This window comes from Vicugna pacos, chromosome 6 (genome assembly GCF_048564905.1).
Source record: "Vicugna pacos chromosome 6, VicPac4, whole genome shotgun sequence".
NCBI lineage: Eukaryota > Metazoa > Chordata > Mammalia > Artiodactyla > Camelidae > Vicugna > Vicugna pacos.
In genome coordinates this window covers 24,088,464-24,106,281 of record NC_132992.1, presented here as the reverse complement: position 1 = coordinate 24,106,281, position 17,818 = coordinate 24,088,464, and the positions used below count along the sequence as shown (strand labels likewise).

The window sequence follows — 17,818 nt, the reverse complement described above, 5'->3', positions numbered from 1 at the left end:
CACAAACGATAAATGCTGGAGAGGCTGTGGAGAAAAGGGAATCCTTCTACATTGCTGGTGGGAATGCAGTTTGGTGCAGCCACTGTGGAAAACAGGATGGAGAGTCCTCAAAAGACTAGGAATAGACTTACCATATGACCCAGTAATCCCACTCCTGGGCATATATCCAGAAGGAATCCTACTTCAAAAAGACACCAGCACCCCAATATTCATAGCAGCACTATTTACAATAGCCAAGAAATGGAAAGAGCCTATGCGTCCAACAACAGATAACTGGATAAAGAAGATGTGGTATATTTATACAATGGAATACTATTCAGTCATAAAAACCAACAACATAACATCATTCGCAGCAACATGGATGTTCCTGGAGAATGTCATTCTAAGTGAAGTAAGCCAGAAACAGAAAGAAAAATACCATATGAGATCGCTCATATGTGGAATTTTTTTAAAAAATGAACATAAATACAAAACAGAAACAGACTCATAGACATAGAATACAAGCTTGTGGTTGCCAAGCGGGTGAAGGGGTGGGAAGGGACAGACTGTAGATACTGACAGGCATATATAGAATAGATAAACAAGATTATACTGTATAGCACAGGGAAATATATACAAGATCTTGTGGTAGCTCACAGCGAAAAAAAAAATGTGACAATGAATATATGTATGTTCATGTATAATTGAAAAATTGTGCTCTACACTGGAATTTGACACAACATTGTAAAATGACTATAACTCAATAAAAAAAGGATATATATATATATATATATATATATATATATATATATAAAACTGAATCACTATGCTGTATACCAGAAATAAACATTGTAAACGGACTATATTTCAATTTAAAAAATGCTTTCTGTGGAAAAGTGACACCTGGCCCTTGAAATCAGAAGAGCTAGCATTACATCATTTCTTAGAAGAATCTGGTTTGGTGTATGTAATTTTTAATTATAATATGTTTTCAAATAAAATATATGAAATTAAAAAAATTATACAACTTCTAAAAGAAAACACAGGAGAAAAATCTATGTGAGCTTCAGTTTAATGATGAGTTTTTATGTACACCACAAGTATGAGCCATGAAAGAAAAAAAAGATAAGTTAAACTTCATCAAAATTAAAAACTTTTGTTCTGCAAAAGATAATATTAAGAGAACAAAAAGATAAGCCGCAGACTGGGAGAAAATATTTGCAAAACACATATCTGATAAAGGACTTATATCCAAAATATACAAAGAACTCAGAACTCTTAAAACTCAACAATAAGAAAAAAATCCTATTTTCAAAACAGGCAAAAGATCTGAACAAACAAGTCACTAAAGAAAATATACACATAGCAAATAAGAACCAGAAAAGATACTCAATGTTTTTTGTCATTAGGGAAATAAAAATGCAAATTAAAACAACAAGATACTGCTATATACCTATGTGAACAGCTAAAATCCAAAAAACTGACAATACCAACTGCTGGCAAGGATGTAGAACAACAGAAACTTTCATTTTTGCTGGTCGGAATGCAAAATGGTACAGCCAATTTGGAAGACAGGCAGTTTCTCACAAAGTTAAATACTTACCATACAATCCAGCAATCCTGCTTGTAGATACTTACCTATCCCAAATGGAAATTTTATATCCACACAAAAACCCACACATGAATGTTTAAAGATGCTTTATTCATAATATCAAAAACTGGAGGCGATTAAGGTATCTTTCAATAGGTAAAGGGAAAAACAAACAGTGGTACAGCCTCAGAATGAAATGTTATTTAGTGACAAAAAGAAATTAGCTATCAAGTCACAAAAAGACATGGATGATTCCAATTATATAACATTTGGAAAAGGTAAAACTATAGAGACAGTAAAAAGATGAGTTTGGGGGAGGAAGAGAAGATTGAACAGGAATTCACACAGGGGATCTGTAAGGGTGGTAAAACTAGTCTGTATGATACCACAACGGTGGTTACACATTATGCATTTTGGGAAACCTATTAACTTCACAGCACAAAGAGTGAACTTTAATGTATGCAAGTTTTCAGAAGATCATTCAGGATGTCATAGACTCTCAGGATAAAATACAGAATGTGACAAAACAATCTAACTGTCATAAATGTATGAAAAAATTTCACTGAAGGGGGTGGAGGAAAAATGCTCACCTTAAGTAACTTTGGAAACAAGTAGAGTCTATATGACTAAAGGCAACAGAAACTGCACTTGAATATTGTACTCCAGTTCACTAAGTTATGTATTTGAGGGGTACAGGGCAACAATTCTGATATCGCTACATATGGGTAGTAGAATTGAACAATTAAGTAAATGGATGGCCAATAATGAGAGGTAGGTTTTTCACTGCTAGAATGGAGGTTACAGATAAGCCTGAGGGAAAGGTTATAATGATCCATCTGGTGATAAAGTCAGTGTTAACCTATGTTTAGCTTATTATAGTCACAGATGGTTACACACATAAATATTTATAGATATGTGTACAGACAACTGGTTAGCATACACACAAATACTTCCTTTCTCAGGGGGCCAAGAATGAACTCCCCAACAGCAACAAGCACAAGCACACCCACTATTCATATCTGCTTTCTAATATCATTTTCCAGTAAGAGGAACCAGGGCTCCTTGAAGAGAAGTGGCTGATTCTAGGACTCAGGCAGGAAATACAGAAGATGAGTCCGAAGCATCTTGTAGTGCCAGAAAGTTAGGAAGTGCTCACAACAGAAACAGAACAAAACTTACAATGATGGATGTATATCAAAGGGACACAGGGGGAAACTGAAAGAGTTCCCAATGGCAAAGCTGGAAAAATTTGAGAAATAAAATAAAGTGGCATTGGATTATAATCCAAAGTGTAAGATAAATATCCATGAGTCTTTATGGATATAAATAAATGATTGAATAAGTTAAAATGGGGAGAACAGATGAATCTCTCATGCAGAATAATTCAAAATAATTAATGTAAATACTCTACCTTCAAAGAAGTGACGCATAACTCCTAAATCCTTAAGTATAGGCTGCACATAGTAACTTCCTCCAAAGAAGACAGTATGGAAAAGGGGAAACAGAGAAAAATCACAGTGGAGAAACCTGGCAAATACTTCCTCAGCCAAATGATCAGATCATCATTAACAGTGGTAAGTTTTGTTGATAGTATGATGTGATATAATGGAAATGGCACTTTAACTCTGTGGTCCCAAGAACATACAACCCATGTCTAATCATATGAAAAATGACATAAATCACAATTGCTGGAAATCCTGCAAAATACCTGACCAGTACTCCTCAAAACTGCTAAGGTCATGAAAAACAAGGAAAGTCTGACAAAGTGCATAGCCAAGAGTAGCTTAAGGAGATATAAGGGCTAAATGTAATGCAGTATCCTGGATTCGCTCCTGAAACAGAAAAAGGACATTAAGTAAAAACTAGAAGTCTGGATGATAAAGTATGGACTTTAGTTAATAATAATGTATCAATATTGGTCCATTAATTATAACAAACATACCACACTAATCTTAAGGGATACTGTTTGCAGATACTTGTAAAATCTCAGTACTACTTTCATAATTCTTATGCAAATCTAAAACTGTGCTAAAATTAAATATTAACTTAAAAAAACTTCTAGATTAAAAAGAAAGAGGAAGACAGGAACAAAATTAGAAATAAGAAATGAGACATATAAACACTAAAAAGGAGAATTATCATTAAACACTATATGAAATGCTATTAGTAAAATTTTAAAACTCGGTGAAATGGATACTTTAAAATCTCAGTGACATGGATGTACTGCCAAAATTGACTCCAGAAGACTAGTAAACTGAAATACAATAGTATATATGAAAGAAGTTGAGAAAAGAGTCAGAGAATCGCCTCCAAGAAATTACTTGAACCAGATGGTTTTTCCAGTGGAATCTTTCAAATTTTTAGGGAACAGATAATCCCCATGTTATATAAACTGTTTCAAAGCATAGAAATAAATGGACAGCCAGCCCCCACTCATTTTATAGTTAACATAGCCTGACAAAGCATATACATAGAGCACCACCAACCTCACCCCTACCTACCACACAATAATATACAAACACACACACACACACACACATAGCTAATCTCACTTATAAATATAGGTGCAAAAATTCTGAATAAATGCAGCCATTAAAATCTGGTACTGAATTAGAAGAATAAGCCGCCATAACCAAGAAATACTGATTCAGGAATAAAAGACTAATTTAGTATTTAAATCTTTAATTTTGAAACATTCAGTAAGTTTGTCAAGAAGAAAAAACTTTATGATAATGTGAATAGATACTGAAACACACTGAATAAATTTCAATGCTAAATCCTTATAAAGTTCTCAGAATAGGAATAATTATCGAAAAGGACACAAAAATTAAGACTATATCCTGGTGATCATAAACTAACAAGACTCAAAGCAAACAGCTAAAGAAAATTAGAATAAATAATTATCACTGGGGGCCAGAGGAGATCCATGTCCCAGTTCAAATAGTCAGGCAGAGATAGGGCAAATCCTCCCTTCCTGTATCTTTTAGTTCTATTCAAGCTTCCAATGAATTGGATGATACCCACTCACATTTGGGAGGGTAATGCCCTCCACTCAGTTTACCAATTCAAATGCTAGTCTCTTCCAGAAATACCCTCACAGATACCTCAGAAATAATGTTTAACCAGACATCTGGGCATCTTGTGATCCAGTCAAGTTGATACAGACAATCAGCCACCACAAAGACTGGATGGATGATGAAACCATTAACCAAGAGAGAGGAAAACATACAAAAGAATAGGTTTCAACAATTAGAAGTAGGAGGGGAGGGTATAGCTCAGTGGTACAGTACATGCTTACCATGCATGAGGTCCTAGGTTCAATCACCAGTACCTCCATTAAAAAAATTAAAATATAATATAATAAATAAATAAACTGGATTTCCCCCCTCCAAATAAAAAAGAAAAGAAAAAAAATTAAAAGAAAAAAAAAAACAATGAGAAGTAAGGAGGGGGAGAGAAGAACCAGCAGGGAATAACGAATTTAGTAAAACCAGTACTATTCTGAGTGGTCAACCATGTCAGATGTTACAGAGACATCAAATAGGATAAAAACTGGGAGTACATCACTAGATTTAGAATTTAGGAGGACCACTGATGAAATAGTTTCTATAGTGTCATAGGAGAAAGTGCAGTGACGAAGTAAAGGCAGGTTGAGCAGGTAGTGCCAGTAGGTGTGGACTATTCTTTCAAGAAGTCTGGCCTTTAAGGAGAGGAAGGATACTGAGTAGTACCTTTTTGGTTGCGAGTAGGTTGAAGAATCAAGGGAGGAGATCTTACTTGTATGTTTGGTTGGTTTGATGGCTCTTTGATTCTGTTTTAGGGTCAGAAGGTCTAAGCTTGGTAAACCGAAGGGAAGGAGCCAGAGGAGAGATTGAAGCTCCAAGTAAGAGACAGAGTAACTGTCAGATCAAGAGCCAGGAGCAGAGTGAAGGGGACGGGACATTGCTGACCTTGGCTTTGGAGAAGAGCACCCACTCTCCAGCTAAAGGAAGAGGGAACGGGGTAGAGGTGCACAGTTGGTGCAGTGGAGAGACAGCAAGAATGTGAAAGGGGTTCCCACCCAGCTGGTCCATTTTCTCCAGACATTGAGACTGCCAGGGCCAAGGACCAGCAGAAGAAGATAAGAGGTTAAACACAGGGTAACAATTCAGAAGACTTACTTTGGAGACTTAAGAGAAATTGCTAAGCAATACTGAGAATCCAACAGAGGTTAAAGACCAAAAATCTTTAGCTGTACCAGTTAGCAGTTATGTGATTTTTTTACCCTCAGTCCTCGGCAAATCAGAGCAGAAAGAGACTACCAAATTCTCTTGGAATATTGAATTTTAACATCCAAGAGCAGAAGTAACATTTACGTGAGTTTCACAGAAAAGCACTTTGAGAGAGGTATTTGCAAATATTGAGAAGCTTGTTTGATTAACAGGCCACTGTTTTGTGTTTACATGCACTTAAAAATTTGGAGCTGGAAGCATAAGAGGTAAAAGTGACAAAGGCAAAAAAGAAGCAGGTCTATCTAAACACTGATAACAAACAACCCTATCACTAGCTGTACTGAACCCTATCTCTGTCCATCAGATAAATCCTAAAAAAACTATGGGGAAACCTCTGGAATGGTAAACAGGTTTGATTTCATAACAATTCTCTAGAAAAACTTTAAAGAGATCCCTCGAAAATGAGGTGGGACAGACTTCTTAAATATCTCTTTCTGAGATCTCTAGCAAGTGTAATACTGTCTACTTCAAAACCTCAGTACTTGAGGTTATCTCTGGTTTATTAAGTCCAAATGGGTAAAAATCCATTTAATGTAGTTTTTATCTTCCTCTTGGAGTCAAGGCCTCATTTGTGGGCACTAGGAAGTATTTTGTGTTTGGGGTGCCGGGAAATAGGTTGGAAATTGCCATTCTGCCACTGGCCCAAAGTCCCCCAAGTTACTCCTAAGTGAGAAGTGATGGAAAAACAAAACAAACAAAATAAAACAACAAAAAAAACTTTTAAAATTTTTAATTTAAAAAAAATAAACAAGAAAAAACAAAAACAAAAAAAACGTAGATGTCAAAGAAACGACTGAGAGAGATGAAGAATAATCATCCTAAGATTTCTCCCTTTGTTTAAAGGGAAAAAAGAAGAATAGTAGAAAATAGGATTTGGTACATTTGTAAATGTGTGTTTAAAGTTCAAACAAACTATGTTAACAAAGGAGGAAGGGCAGGGGGGGATAAATTAGAGGAGTATGGGATTAACAGGCACATTACTATATATAAAATAGATAAACCTACCATATAGCACAGGGAACTATATTCAATTTCTTGTAATACCATAGAATGGAAAAGAATCTGAAAAAATATATACATATGTGTGTATATGTATAACTGAATTGCCTCAGTGTACAACTGAAACTAATATTGTAAAGCAACTATACTTTAATTAAAAAAACCAAATTAAAAAAAAAAACTTCTCCCCTCAATAAATAAATAAAGTTCAAGTCCAAATAACTCTGTCCCTAAATCCTTCAAGAAACTCTTCTGAAGTACTATTTTAACTAGATGCCGCCACCTACTGGACAGTTGACAAAGGCTTTGTGCTTTCCTGGTAGCAGAAAAAATGATCATGGAGGAAAACAGAGCAGAAGATTTGTTTTCACAATAAGCCTTATGGGAACATTTCACTTTAAAATTTATGACTATACAAAGGCTTGATCAAACTAATTTTTTAATGTTTATATTTTTAATTAAGAGGAGTGAGAAGCCGAAATTCAGGGATAACCTGGGAAAGAAACGAATCTCAGAATGGAACAGATATAAGCAGTTTCACACCATTTTAGGTATGCGGCCATGTTGTAATCATAGAAGTAGAAGACTTTCAAAAATCAGTGCTATGGAGTCAAATTGGACTCTTACATTTCTATTCTTCTTTTACACATCTTTCATATATGCTATTAATACATTTCATAAACTGAAGATTCCCAAAGTTAACTCTTTTGGAATAAGGTAATAATTATGTTATATAAAATGTGAAAAATGCGTAATTAGGCTAATAATGTAGTCTATGGTAAATCTCTTAAGGTTTTTAAGATTTTTAAAAATAAGATATGTGTGACTTCTGAATACATGTCTATGACGTAAAGAGCCAGCAAGAAATTTCACTAAGGAATTCACCTTCTATAAAAGACCAATTATCAAAAAAAAAAAAAAAACCCAGGAAACCTAATTAAAATGAAGAACCAGGAATACAATAATGTTGTCTCTTCAGTCTAGTGAACTGGTCGAGTGTGAGCTAGAGATGAGACAGACAAGAGCAAGAATGATGGGCAACAGACACTGGGTTTATCCAGCAGTGTCTTTGATTCCCATTTCCTTTTACATCCACCGTACTTTCACATATTACTTGCTCTGTGCACAATAAACACTGCCAGTACATAACAACTAACTAAGAATTAGGAATCTAAAAACTGAAACCCATTGTGACAATACTTAAAGCAATGACTCTCTCTAAACATTGCTTCCAAGCCTCTGATAACTCCAGCTTTCAGCTCATGAAGTCAAACTAATTTCCATGTAGGACATTAGTAGTAATCTAACATTACTGTAAATGTCTACAGGGTCTCCGGTAGTCATGGGACTCCAGAGATAAAATTGTGAGTTCCACAGGTTTATACCTGCCATGAGCTTTAAAAATTAAATGTTTTCAGTGTCTGTGAGTCTGTTTCTGTTTTGTAAATAAGTTCATTTCTGGTTTTTTTTTTTTTAGATTCCACATATAACTGATATTGTATGGCATTTTTCTTTCTCTTTCTGGCTTACTTCACTTAGAATGACAATCTCCAGTCGCATTCACGTTGCTACAAATGGCATTATTTTATTCTTTTTTATGGCTGAGTGGTATTTCATTGTATAAATATATCACAACTTCTTTATCAAGTCATGTGTCGATGGACAACTATTTAGGTTGTTTCCATGTCTCACTGTTGCCAGAGGGGAAAGGGGGTGAGAAGGGATAAATCGGAAGTTCGAGATTTGCAGATACTAATTACTATATATAAAACAGATAAACAACAAGTTTCTACTGTATAGCATGCAGAACTGGATTCAATATCTTATAGCAACCCATAATGAAAAAGAATATGAAAGGAATATATGTATATATAGGTATGACTGAACCATTATGCTGTACACCAGAAATTGACACAACATTGTAAACTGACTATACTTCAATTTAAAAAATACACAGGTAATTAAATATTATTAAAAAATTAAATGTATTCAATAATCCAGATTTGTTTGTGAAGAAAGGCCAGCTGAGAACAGAAGTATTGCCCTCCAGGGCCAAAAGTTCACTCAGTAGTAAACTCTGTGACTGAAAAGGCTAATGTCAAAGGGCCACCATCAATCCCCTTCCAGAGTGGCCTGTTTTACAGTCCTTGCTTTAGAGTCAGCCACAAGCAGGTATGGCTTCTTAGAAATGCCTCACTGGAGAAATCAGCATTTAGCTCCTGCTTTCTAAAATACAGATGCTGAGATACTATTACATCCAGAATCACATTCCTGACACTGTCTGTGTTCTTTCACTAGAATAAGGAGTGTAGTCTGAATTCTAGAAAGGTGTACAATTACTGAGAGACAGTAAAGAAAATATAAGAAGTTGTACTTTTTGAGAGAGATTATCTTCATACAATAGTCTTCAGACATTTAAATTAGTAAAAACACATTTTATAAGCTATAGGTTTCAAGTGTTCTGCAGTCTTTTTTCTTAAATAATGTTGTCATTGCTGAACAACTTTCACAGAGAAAAACAAGCTTAAGAAAACATGTTATTCCAAAAACCTTTTTGAAAAAGACAGCAATATATCTGTCCTAATAAAAGGTATGACAAAGCTATGACAAAACAATACTAATATCAGCAGACAGAAATATTAATGGAAAAGAACTGAAAGCTTAGAAAAATAGACCCAATTAGTGCATGATAAAGTTAGCATTCCAAATAAGTGGGAACTATGGATTATCCAATAAAAGGTCTTCAAATAACCAGTAACAAGTTGGAAAAAAAAAAAAAACTAAATAATCTACCTCATATGTGACACCAAAACAAATTCCAAGTAGACTGACATTTTAAATTATTCCATAAAATAATAACAGTACTGAAGGAAACCACAGGTAAATTTTTATATAATCTGAAAGTGGAAAAGGCCTTTTTGTAAGCAGAGCAACAATTAACGATAACAAAAGAAATGACTGGTTTAACTAATACAAATGTTAAGAAATACCATAAAACAAAAGAAAAATAAGTTAGAAAAAAGTGTTTTTGATACTTCTTACAAAGAATTAGTCTCCTTAATATGTCAAGAAATCCTTCAAATTAATAAAAAGGAACATTTTACTTTATAAAAGAACAAGTAGTTCATAAAATGTGAAATGAAAAAATATTCAACTTGCCTGATTATCAGAGAGATACAAATTACCATGAGTCCATTTTCAATTAACAAAGCTTTAAAACAAAGTCCAATGTTGCAGCAGGTATAGGAAAATAATGCCTCAGATACAGTGTTAGTGGGAAGCTAAATTGGTATAACCTTTCAATAAATCAGTATGGATAAAAATCTTTAAATTTAAAGTCCAATTTCTTTGACTAAGTAATTTCTCTTAGAGGAATTTATTTAAAGATGTATATTAGATTCCTGTAACTGTTGTCACAAATAAATGCAGACTTGGTTGCTTAAAACAATAGAAATGTATTCTCTCACAGTTCTGGAGGCCAGAAGTCTGAAATCAAGGTGTTAGTAGGGCCACACTCCCCCCAGGGGCTCTAGGAAAGATTCTGTTCCCTGCCTCTTCCAGTCTCTGGTGGTACCAACATTCCTTGGCTTGAGGCCACACCACTCCACTCTGCCTTCATCTTCACATCACCTTTTCTCTTCTCTGTATCTCTTCTCCCTCTGCCTCCTTCTTATGAGAATATTTATGATGGCATTTAGGGCCCACCTTCATATTCCAGGGTTATCTCCTCATCTTAAAATCCTGAATTTAGTCATATCTGCAAAGACCCTTTTTCTAAATAAGATAACATTCACAGCTTCTAGGGATTCGACATGGATATCTTGGGGGGAGGGGTGCATTTTTTTGGCCTACCACAAAAGGTAATAAGGAAATAATTGCCTAAGAACGTTACTACAGCATTGTGTATAATTGAAAAAAAACTGGAAAACAAAGGAAGTAATCTACATGTTTAACAGGGTATTAGTCAAGCAAATGATGGTACAACCATATAGTGAATTAATATACAGTCACTGAAAATAATGCTGATGAAAATCACTCCAGTTACCTATTGTTACATAAAGTCACCCAAAATTTAGGGACATAGAGTAATAATTACTGCAGGCAAAATTTACTGATGGATGCTAAAATTAGTGAGTGAAAGTTTGGAGAGGACCAGGATATTTGCATAGGCTTAAAGCATCTCCCTCAAGATATTTATTAACTGCTAAAGGAAAATAGTAACTTTGCAGTGGAGAAAGCTGGCAGACACCACCTCAACCAAGTTTTGGAGGTTAACATTACCAGTAATAAAATACATCAACATTAGGTACCCCGAGTGCGATCAACTGAGAAAACGCAACTTCTGGGGTATTCTTGATAAAAATGCTTAACCCTCATCTAATCAAGAGAAAACATCATACAAACCGAAATTGAAGGATATTTTACAAAATACCAACCAATATTCTCCAAATGTGTCAAGACCATGAAAGATAAGGAAAGACTGAGGAACTGCGAGAAACTGGAGAAGACTAAGGAGACATGACAACTCAATGCAATATGGGGTCCTGGATCAGATACTAGAAAATAAAAAGGACATTGGAGGAAAAACTGATGAATGGGAAGAAGATCTTCCAATAATGAATAATATTGTACCAATATTAATTTTTTAACTTTGATCATTTGACTGTGGTTATACAGGATGCTAACATTAGGGGAAGCTGGGTGAAAAGTGTATGAGAACTCTATGTATTATTTTGTAACTTTTCTGTAAGTTTAAAATTATTTCTAAATAAAAAGAAAAAAAAATGTAGTGGCATAAAACAATGACTATTTTACTATGCCCATGATTCTGTGGGTCAGTCAGCTGAGGGGCATGGCAGAAACAATTTATCTCTGTTCCATCATGAATGGGGTCTCAGCTGGGGTGGCTGCATTTGGCTGAGGACGTCTGGAGAAGCTCCATGAAGGCCACCCACAAAGCCTTGGCTATTCTCTACACCGTCCTCGCTAGGGATGAAATGTGCAAGGTTGCTCCTTCATTCATACCTCTGGTGACTTCACTGAAGTCAGTGTATTAATTTTCTAGGGCTTCTGTAACAAAATACTATAGACTGGGTGACTGAAAACAACAGAAGTTTATTCTGCCACAGTTCTGTAATCCAGACATCTGAAATAAAGGTGTTGGGAAAACCATGCTCCCTCTGAAGTCACTAGGGAAGAATCCTTCCTTGCCTCTTCCTGGCTTCTGGTGGCTCCCAGGAATCCTTGGTGTTACCTGGCTTGTAGCTACATTACTCCAATCTCTGCCTCTAGCGTCACGTGGTCTTCTCCCCTATATCATTATGTCTCTGTGTCTCCTCTTATAAGGACATGAGTTATTGGATATAGGGCCCACCCTACTCCAGGATAACCTTATCTTAACTACATATGCAAAGATCCTATTTCCAAATAATGTCACATTCTGAGGTTTCTGGTGGACATGAATGTTGGGGATCTTTAGCGAACTCACTATGGGTGGGAACTGGCCAGCATCATTGTCTCTCTGCATAAAAAGAGGCCCATGTAGTTTCTGAGTTCTCAGTGCTGGGTTCGGAAAGAAACCAACCTGAAGGAAATCTCATCCACATCAAAACTCATGCTAAAAAGTTGTAGTAGCCTGAATTGGGTCCTTGGGATTCTAAAATGTTACTCACTTTGTAAAAGACAAATGGATTCTAGGATTCTCAGAGAAATCAGAGGCCCCTGCTTGGAGCCAGCCTAATGCCCAAGCAGTACTATATGACCATTTCCATGATGTAGGTGAAAGGATTTTAAAAGTGTCCTGCCAAAAAATACCAACTGCATCCCAATCACTAAAACATTCAACAGCATTTAAGTAGGTTAAAATAGGCTATATGATTCCACAGTACTTCTGTAGAAGAAGAAAAAGAAGAAGGAAGAAGGAAAAGAAGGAGGAGGAAGAGGACAATCACAAATACACAGCTGACCCTTGAACTACATAAGTTTGAACTGCCCAGGTTCGCTTGGATTTTCAATTGTACAGGGGTTGGTGCTCCTAACCACTATGTTGTTCAAGGGTCAACTGTATATCCACACAAGGAGAAGAAATAGGAACACATGAGGAGAATTAATTGACTGGTCTCATAAAGCCAGACTGTGAGAGAGCAGGGAAAGGACAAATCAGTAATGAATTTTTGTGAAAGGTTGTAGAGGCCTGAGTGAGACACCTCGTGGGATGATCTTAGGCATTCAGGGGACTGTCTGCATAAACTGGGTGTCTACAGGGATCTAAGAGGCACAGGAAGGAAAGGCGAAGACATACTTTGTCTATTTCCCAATTTTTCACTGCCCTGTCCCCCTCACCTTTGAGCAGACACCTAGAAGACTCTGAAACATATCCAAGCTCTGGGTAGTTCCATATAGTCCTATCTAACGTGATGATTTCCCCTAAAGAAGAGTTAAACTCAAAGAAACAGAAAAAATAATGAATTGGGAATTTTACTTTAACCCAAATATTCTATGACTCTGAGACAAAAAAAAAAAAAAGATGAATCAATTTTACTCACCAACAGTTTCTTCTGATGCAGCAGTCAAAGCTAGAAATTTTTTTGTATTTTCCATCTCCTCATTACTTTGCAAAGCTTCACTATTTTTTGCAGACTAATAAAAAAGAAGTAAAATTTTAAACATAGGAAAAGAAGGCAACTATACTTATTGGTATTTTTGAAAATTTCAACACGGTTTCCAACCATGTGCATATAAATGAGAAGTCTCAGGTTATTTTTATTCCTTTAATTAAGAAATCTGCTAATGTTTCCTGTTTCGTCAAAATTCTATCAATGAATATTCCCAGATAGAGCTGAAATATGTTTATCATTATATGATTACCCTGTTTAAAGTATCTTAAGTTTCTGTTAAATGTTTCTATAACTAATGAGTAACCTAAAGGTACGTCATCAAATTACAATTTCAGGCATTTCAAAATTGATGCTATATTTTATCATGATTACAGTTATAATTCATATCTCCAAGCCAGTTAAAATTTGCTTTGAGATTCAATAGAAATAAGTGACAAGCTAACTTTTTCTGCTAAAAAATTCACACAAATTACTTCTCTAGCTTAAAGCACCGTACTTTATATATTCCTTTTTTCCACCTGGCCATCGAGGGAACCTTGTAAAAATGTATTCTTAATTATCTCATTATTAATTCATCTCATCGTCCAGGAAATTTCTTCAGAAATCGGTCAATTAATCAAGGAGGGATTTATCAAAAGCAATAAATCTGTTATTACAATGTTCCTTACCTTAAAAGTGCTCTCCTTTGAGGCGCAAAGTTCAAATATAAGCTAATCGCTACACATGAAGTCAGTACCAACACCTGGTCAACTTCCACCCCTCAATACTACAGAGAACAAAAGGTCCAAGGAGGCCAAGGGAAGTTAATTGAGCACTAGAAATTCATTAAGACAGAAGTAAACAGAGCATAGTCACAAACCACAAGCACTTCACAGCTTCCCAAAGAGACCTTGACCAGCATGGGAAACAGTCAACTCCCTGCTTGTTTGTCACAAAAGTTTATGCAAATAATAATGGAAACCAGGGGGTGAAATTTTTGTGTATTTGTGTATTTTTCTCCAAACTGGAAGCTTGCTGAAGAAAAAGCAGACAAACCTACTTGATAGAAAGTAGGTACCACATCCCTTTCTATTCCAGAGATAGAGGAGCCTCAGCCAGACACAGGTAAGAGAAGCCTACTGTGCTGTCTGCTGTCCGTGGGGAGTGAACACACAAGTGCAGCGCCTGGAATCTGGAATGCTGCAAAGTCACCTTCTCCAGCTCCAGAAATCCACCTCCCTCACCACTCCCCCACCACACTAACACTACCAGAGTCCACCCTTTTCTTACTCATCTCGGAGGAAGTTGTTTCTTACATGTCAGCATACGGTTTTCCAATTCTTACCTTCAGTTCTTCCCACAGCTTTATTCTCAATTCTAGACCTCGCTTCTTAATTTCTTTTTCTCTACATTGTCTCTTCACCAATATCTTATCAAGCCTCTTCATCTTCTCAATAGCATCTTGAAGTTGAGAATCTAATTCTTTTAATTCAGATTCATCTATATTATGTTGAATGATATAGAAGGAATGAGCTTGAAGTTTAGTAAAGTCTTAAAGCTTTTTCTCTTTCTGTTTTGTTTTTACTATTTGTTCTTTCATTCAACAAATGGGTTTATGGCTGATGGTAATAACTAGCATTGGTGTCACATATCTTGATTTACAAGGTGTTTTCACATATAATTGTTCATAAAATTATCTAACAACAATGTGAAATACACATTTATCTCTATTTTCCTATTGAGATAATCGGGTCCTTTCAAATAGCTAATAAATTCAAATAGCACTGAATTCAGAAGAGGGTCTCATATGAATCTAAGTCCCAAATTCTTTCTCCTTCATTCTGCTATAGCTTCTATATTCATGACTGAAAATAAGGAGTAAGACAAAGACCCTATCCTAAAGTGGCTTCAGACTAGCTGAAAGAGAAGTCATGTACACAAATAGCTACAGCAAAATGTAGCATGTCATTAAGAGACACAGAGTGATTCCAACATGTTAGAAACAAATTCTAAAAAGTACACCAAAAACAGACTTTAATCTATGTCCCTCCCATTTGTCCTATTTCCTTGAAGTACATAAAAAGGATCTTGAGTTGTGGATAAATGTTGGTAACTTATTTGACATTAGAACTCTTTAGAATTTCCATCATTCAAGTTTTAACTTATAATTATGATTAATGATATTAATAATAATAATTATAATTATCATTATGATTAATGATAGTGTTAATAATAGCAGCTAACATTTATAGTTACCTGATAGGCACAGTCTTAAATGCTTTATTTATATGCATTATCTCATTTAACCCTCACCATAAACCAGCAAGATGGCATAATTATCATCCTATTTCACAAATTAGTAAACTAAGAATAATTTGTAACTGAGTTACATACATGTCCAAGATAAATCATCTTGTATCTAGTAAATGGCAGAGTCAGTTTCCACCCAAATCTGTCTGACTGTAGAGCCAAAGCTCTTCACCACCAGGAGACAATTCCTCTGTGAAGTCAGATGAAAGGTGATAATTTGGCAATGAGCATAAATGTTCAGGTTCTAAAGTCTTATCCACCCAAACTAAATCATTAGAAATGGCTTATCATGCTAAGGAAAGCCAAATTTTACAACTTTTGAAGATCCAAGCAATCCAGCGATGTTTCCTTAAAAGATATCACTTCCTTTTTAAGGAAAATGAGATATTTTTAGAGGAACAAACAACCAAAAAGAATAATGATCTTAGTAATCAGGAGGCTCTACAAATCTTACTGCACACATACTTGGAATGCAACAGCCTCTAGTTCTAATTCCCAACTGCCAACCCTACCATTCTCAGGCTACGCGTACATACGGAGTCTACACAGCAGGCATTTTGAAGTAACTCATGCAGTACTGAAACAGCAGAAACAAATATAATGTAAATGGGGCCAATAGCTAATTTCAACTCTAGTAAACTGTTTCCTGATAACTAACCCTGAGTCACCTGGCCTGAGAGCTGGTCCCATCCCAAACATAACTCTGAATCAGCACTTCTCAAAGTTTAGGATCTCAATTTCACTTTACAGCTTCAGAAATTACTGAGAACCCAAAGTAGCTTTTGTCTATGAGTTATACCTATTAATAATTACCATATTAGAAATCAAAACTGAAAAATATTGCACATATGTATTCATTTTAAAATAATAAATGTAACATTTTATGACAAACAACTATATTTTCCAAAATAATCTTTGGGAAGAATGGCAAAGCTTTAAATTTTTAATATCTGGATTAATAGAAGACAGATTCTCACATCTGCTTCTACAGTCAATCCATTGTAATCTGTTGTTTCAGTTAAAAGTATTTAAGAAAATTTGGCCTCACACAGACATGTAGTTGGAAAGGGGAGGAGAAATTTAATAGCCTTTTCAGATAATTGCAGTTATTCTTCTTTGATAGTACGTCAAAATTGGACAAGGGCTAGTTTCTTAAAGGTTAGTTGTAATATGAAATCTGTAACCCTATCAGTGAGCTTTTTGTTTTTGCTCCATTAAAATCCATGGATCTATTGTTCATGTTCAATGGATCTTTTACCCTGCATTGGCCATTTGGAAAATAGTGGTTTGCAGAATCATGCAGACCTTCAACATATTAACACATTTCAATATACAATATCAAAAAAACACATTTGTTAATATTGCCACCAATTTTCATTGGAAAAGTCGAAGTACTGGGAAGCTCATGGTGACATACACAAGTTTTCCAAGATTCTAATTTTTCACTTGAAAGATCAAATTTTACCACCAACAAAAAATACTGTCAGTTGTTTTCCTTTAAGTAATAAGCCCATTTCATTTTTTTAAAAATGTCTGCCAAATACCTAAGTCTGAACAATAACAGTTTGTCTACCAGTCATTCTTTCAAGTTAATATGATGTCCCATTGAAAAGTGGCCAATTGAGCTCTCAGCTTAAACTATCACATGAATACTTTTCCTCAACACAATCTTCACATTCTGGTATCCAATAGAACTGTTTTATATGTAGTCCCCATTTTAACACACAGGATAGTAAAAAGATGTATACTCAAAGGTCAAGATGAAATAGAAATTAAAATTTTTACTGCTCCATCAAGGACACTCTTAAGTGACACTAGCTATTTCTTTTCTCTGCCCGTGCCTGGTCATGAAGGAGACAATGACTACTAGAACAATTTCATGTCGTTGCCTTGATTCACACTAAACCACCAGCAATTTGACCCACCAGTGCTTTTGTACCATCAGTGAAACTGTCCATTCAATGGGCAAAAAGGCAAATAGCATTATTTCATTATTATAATGAACTACATTACTGATCTATCAGTGTCACAATGAAAGTAGTTTTTACTTTGCAGAGCTCCTGAAAGGCTCT

The 17,818-nt window shown here is 35.3% G+C and overlaps 1 protein-coding gene across 3 annotated transcripts in view; it reads right to left on the bottom strand.

Annotated features, from left to right (window-relative positions):
* The window catches only part of FSIP1 (fibrous sheath interacting protein 1), a 172,526-nt gene that overhangs the window by 141,422 nt on the left and 13,286 nt on the right, over nucleotides 1-17,818 (bottom strand). For all 3 annotated transcript variants that reach the window (XM_072962693.1, XM_006201633.4, XM_072962694.1), the window contains exons 4-5: nucleotides 14,782-14,936; nucleotides 13,386-13,479 (exon numbers count right to left, since the gene is read on the bottom strand). In XM_072962693.1, the coding sequence (XP_072818794.1) occupies nucleotides 13,386-13,479; nucleotides 14,782-14,936 (249 nt within the window). The remainder of the gene's footprint in view (nucleotides 1-13,385; nucleotides 13,480-14,781; nucleotides 14,937-17,818) is intronic.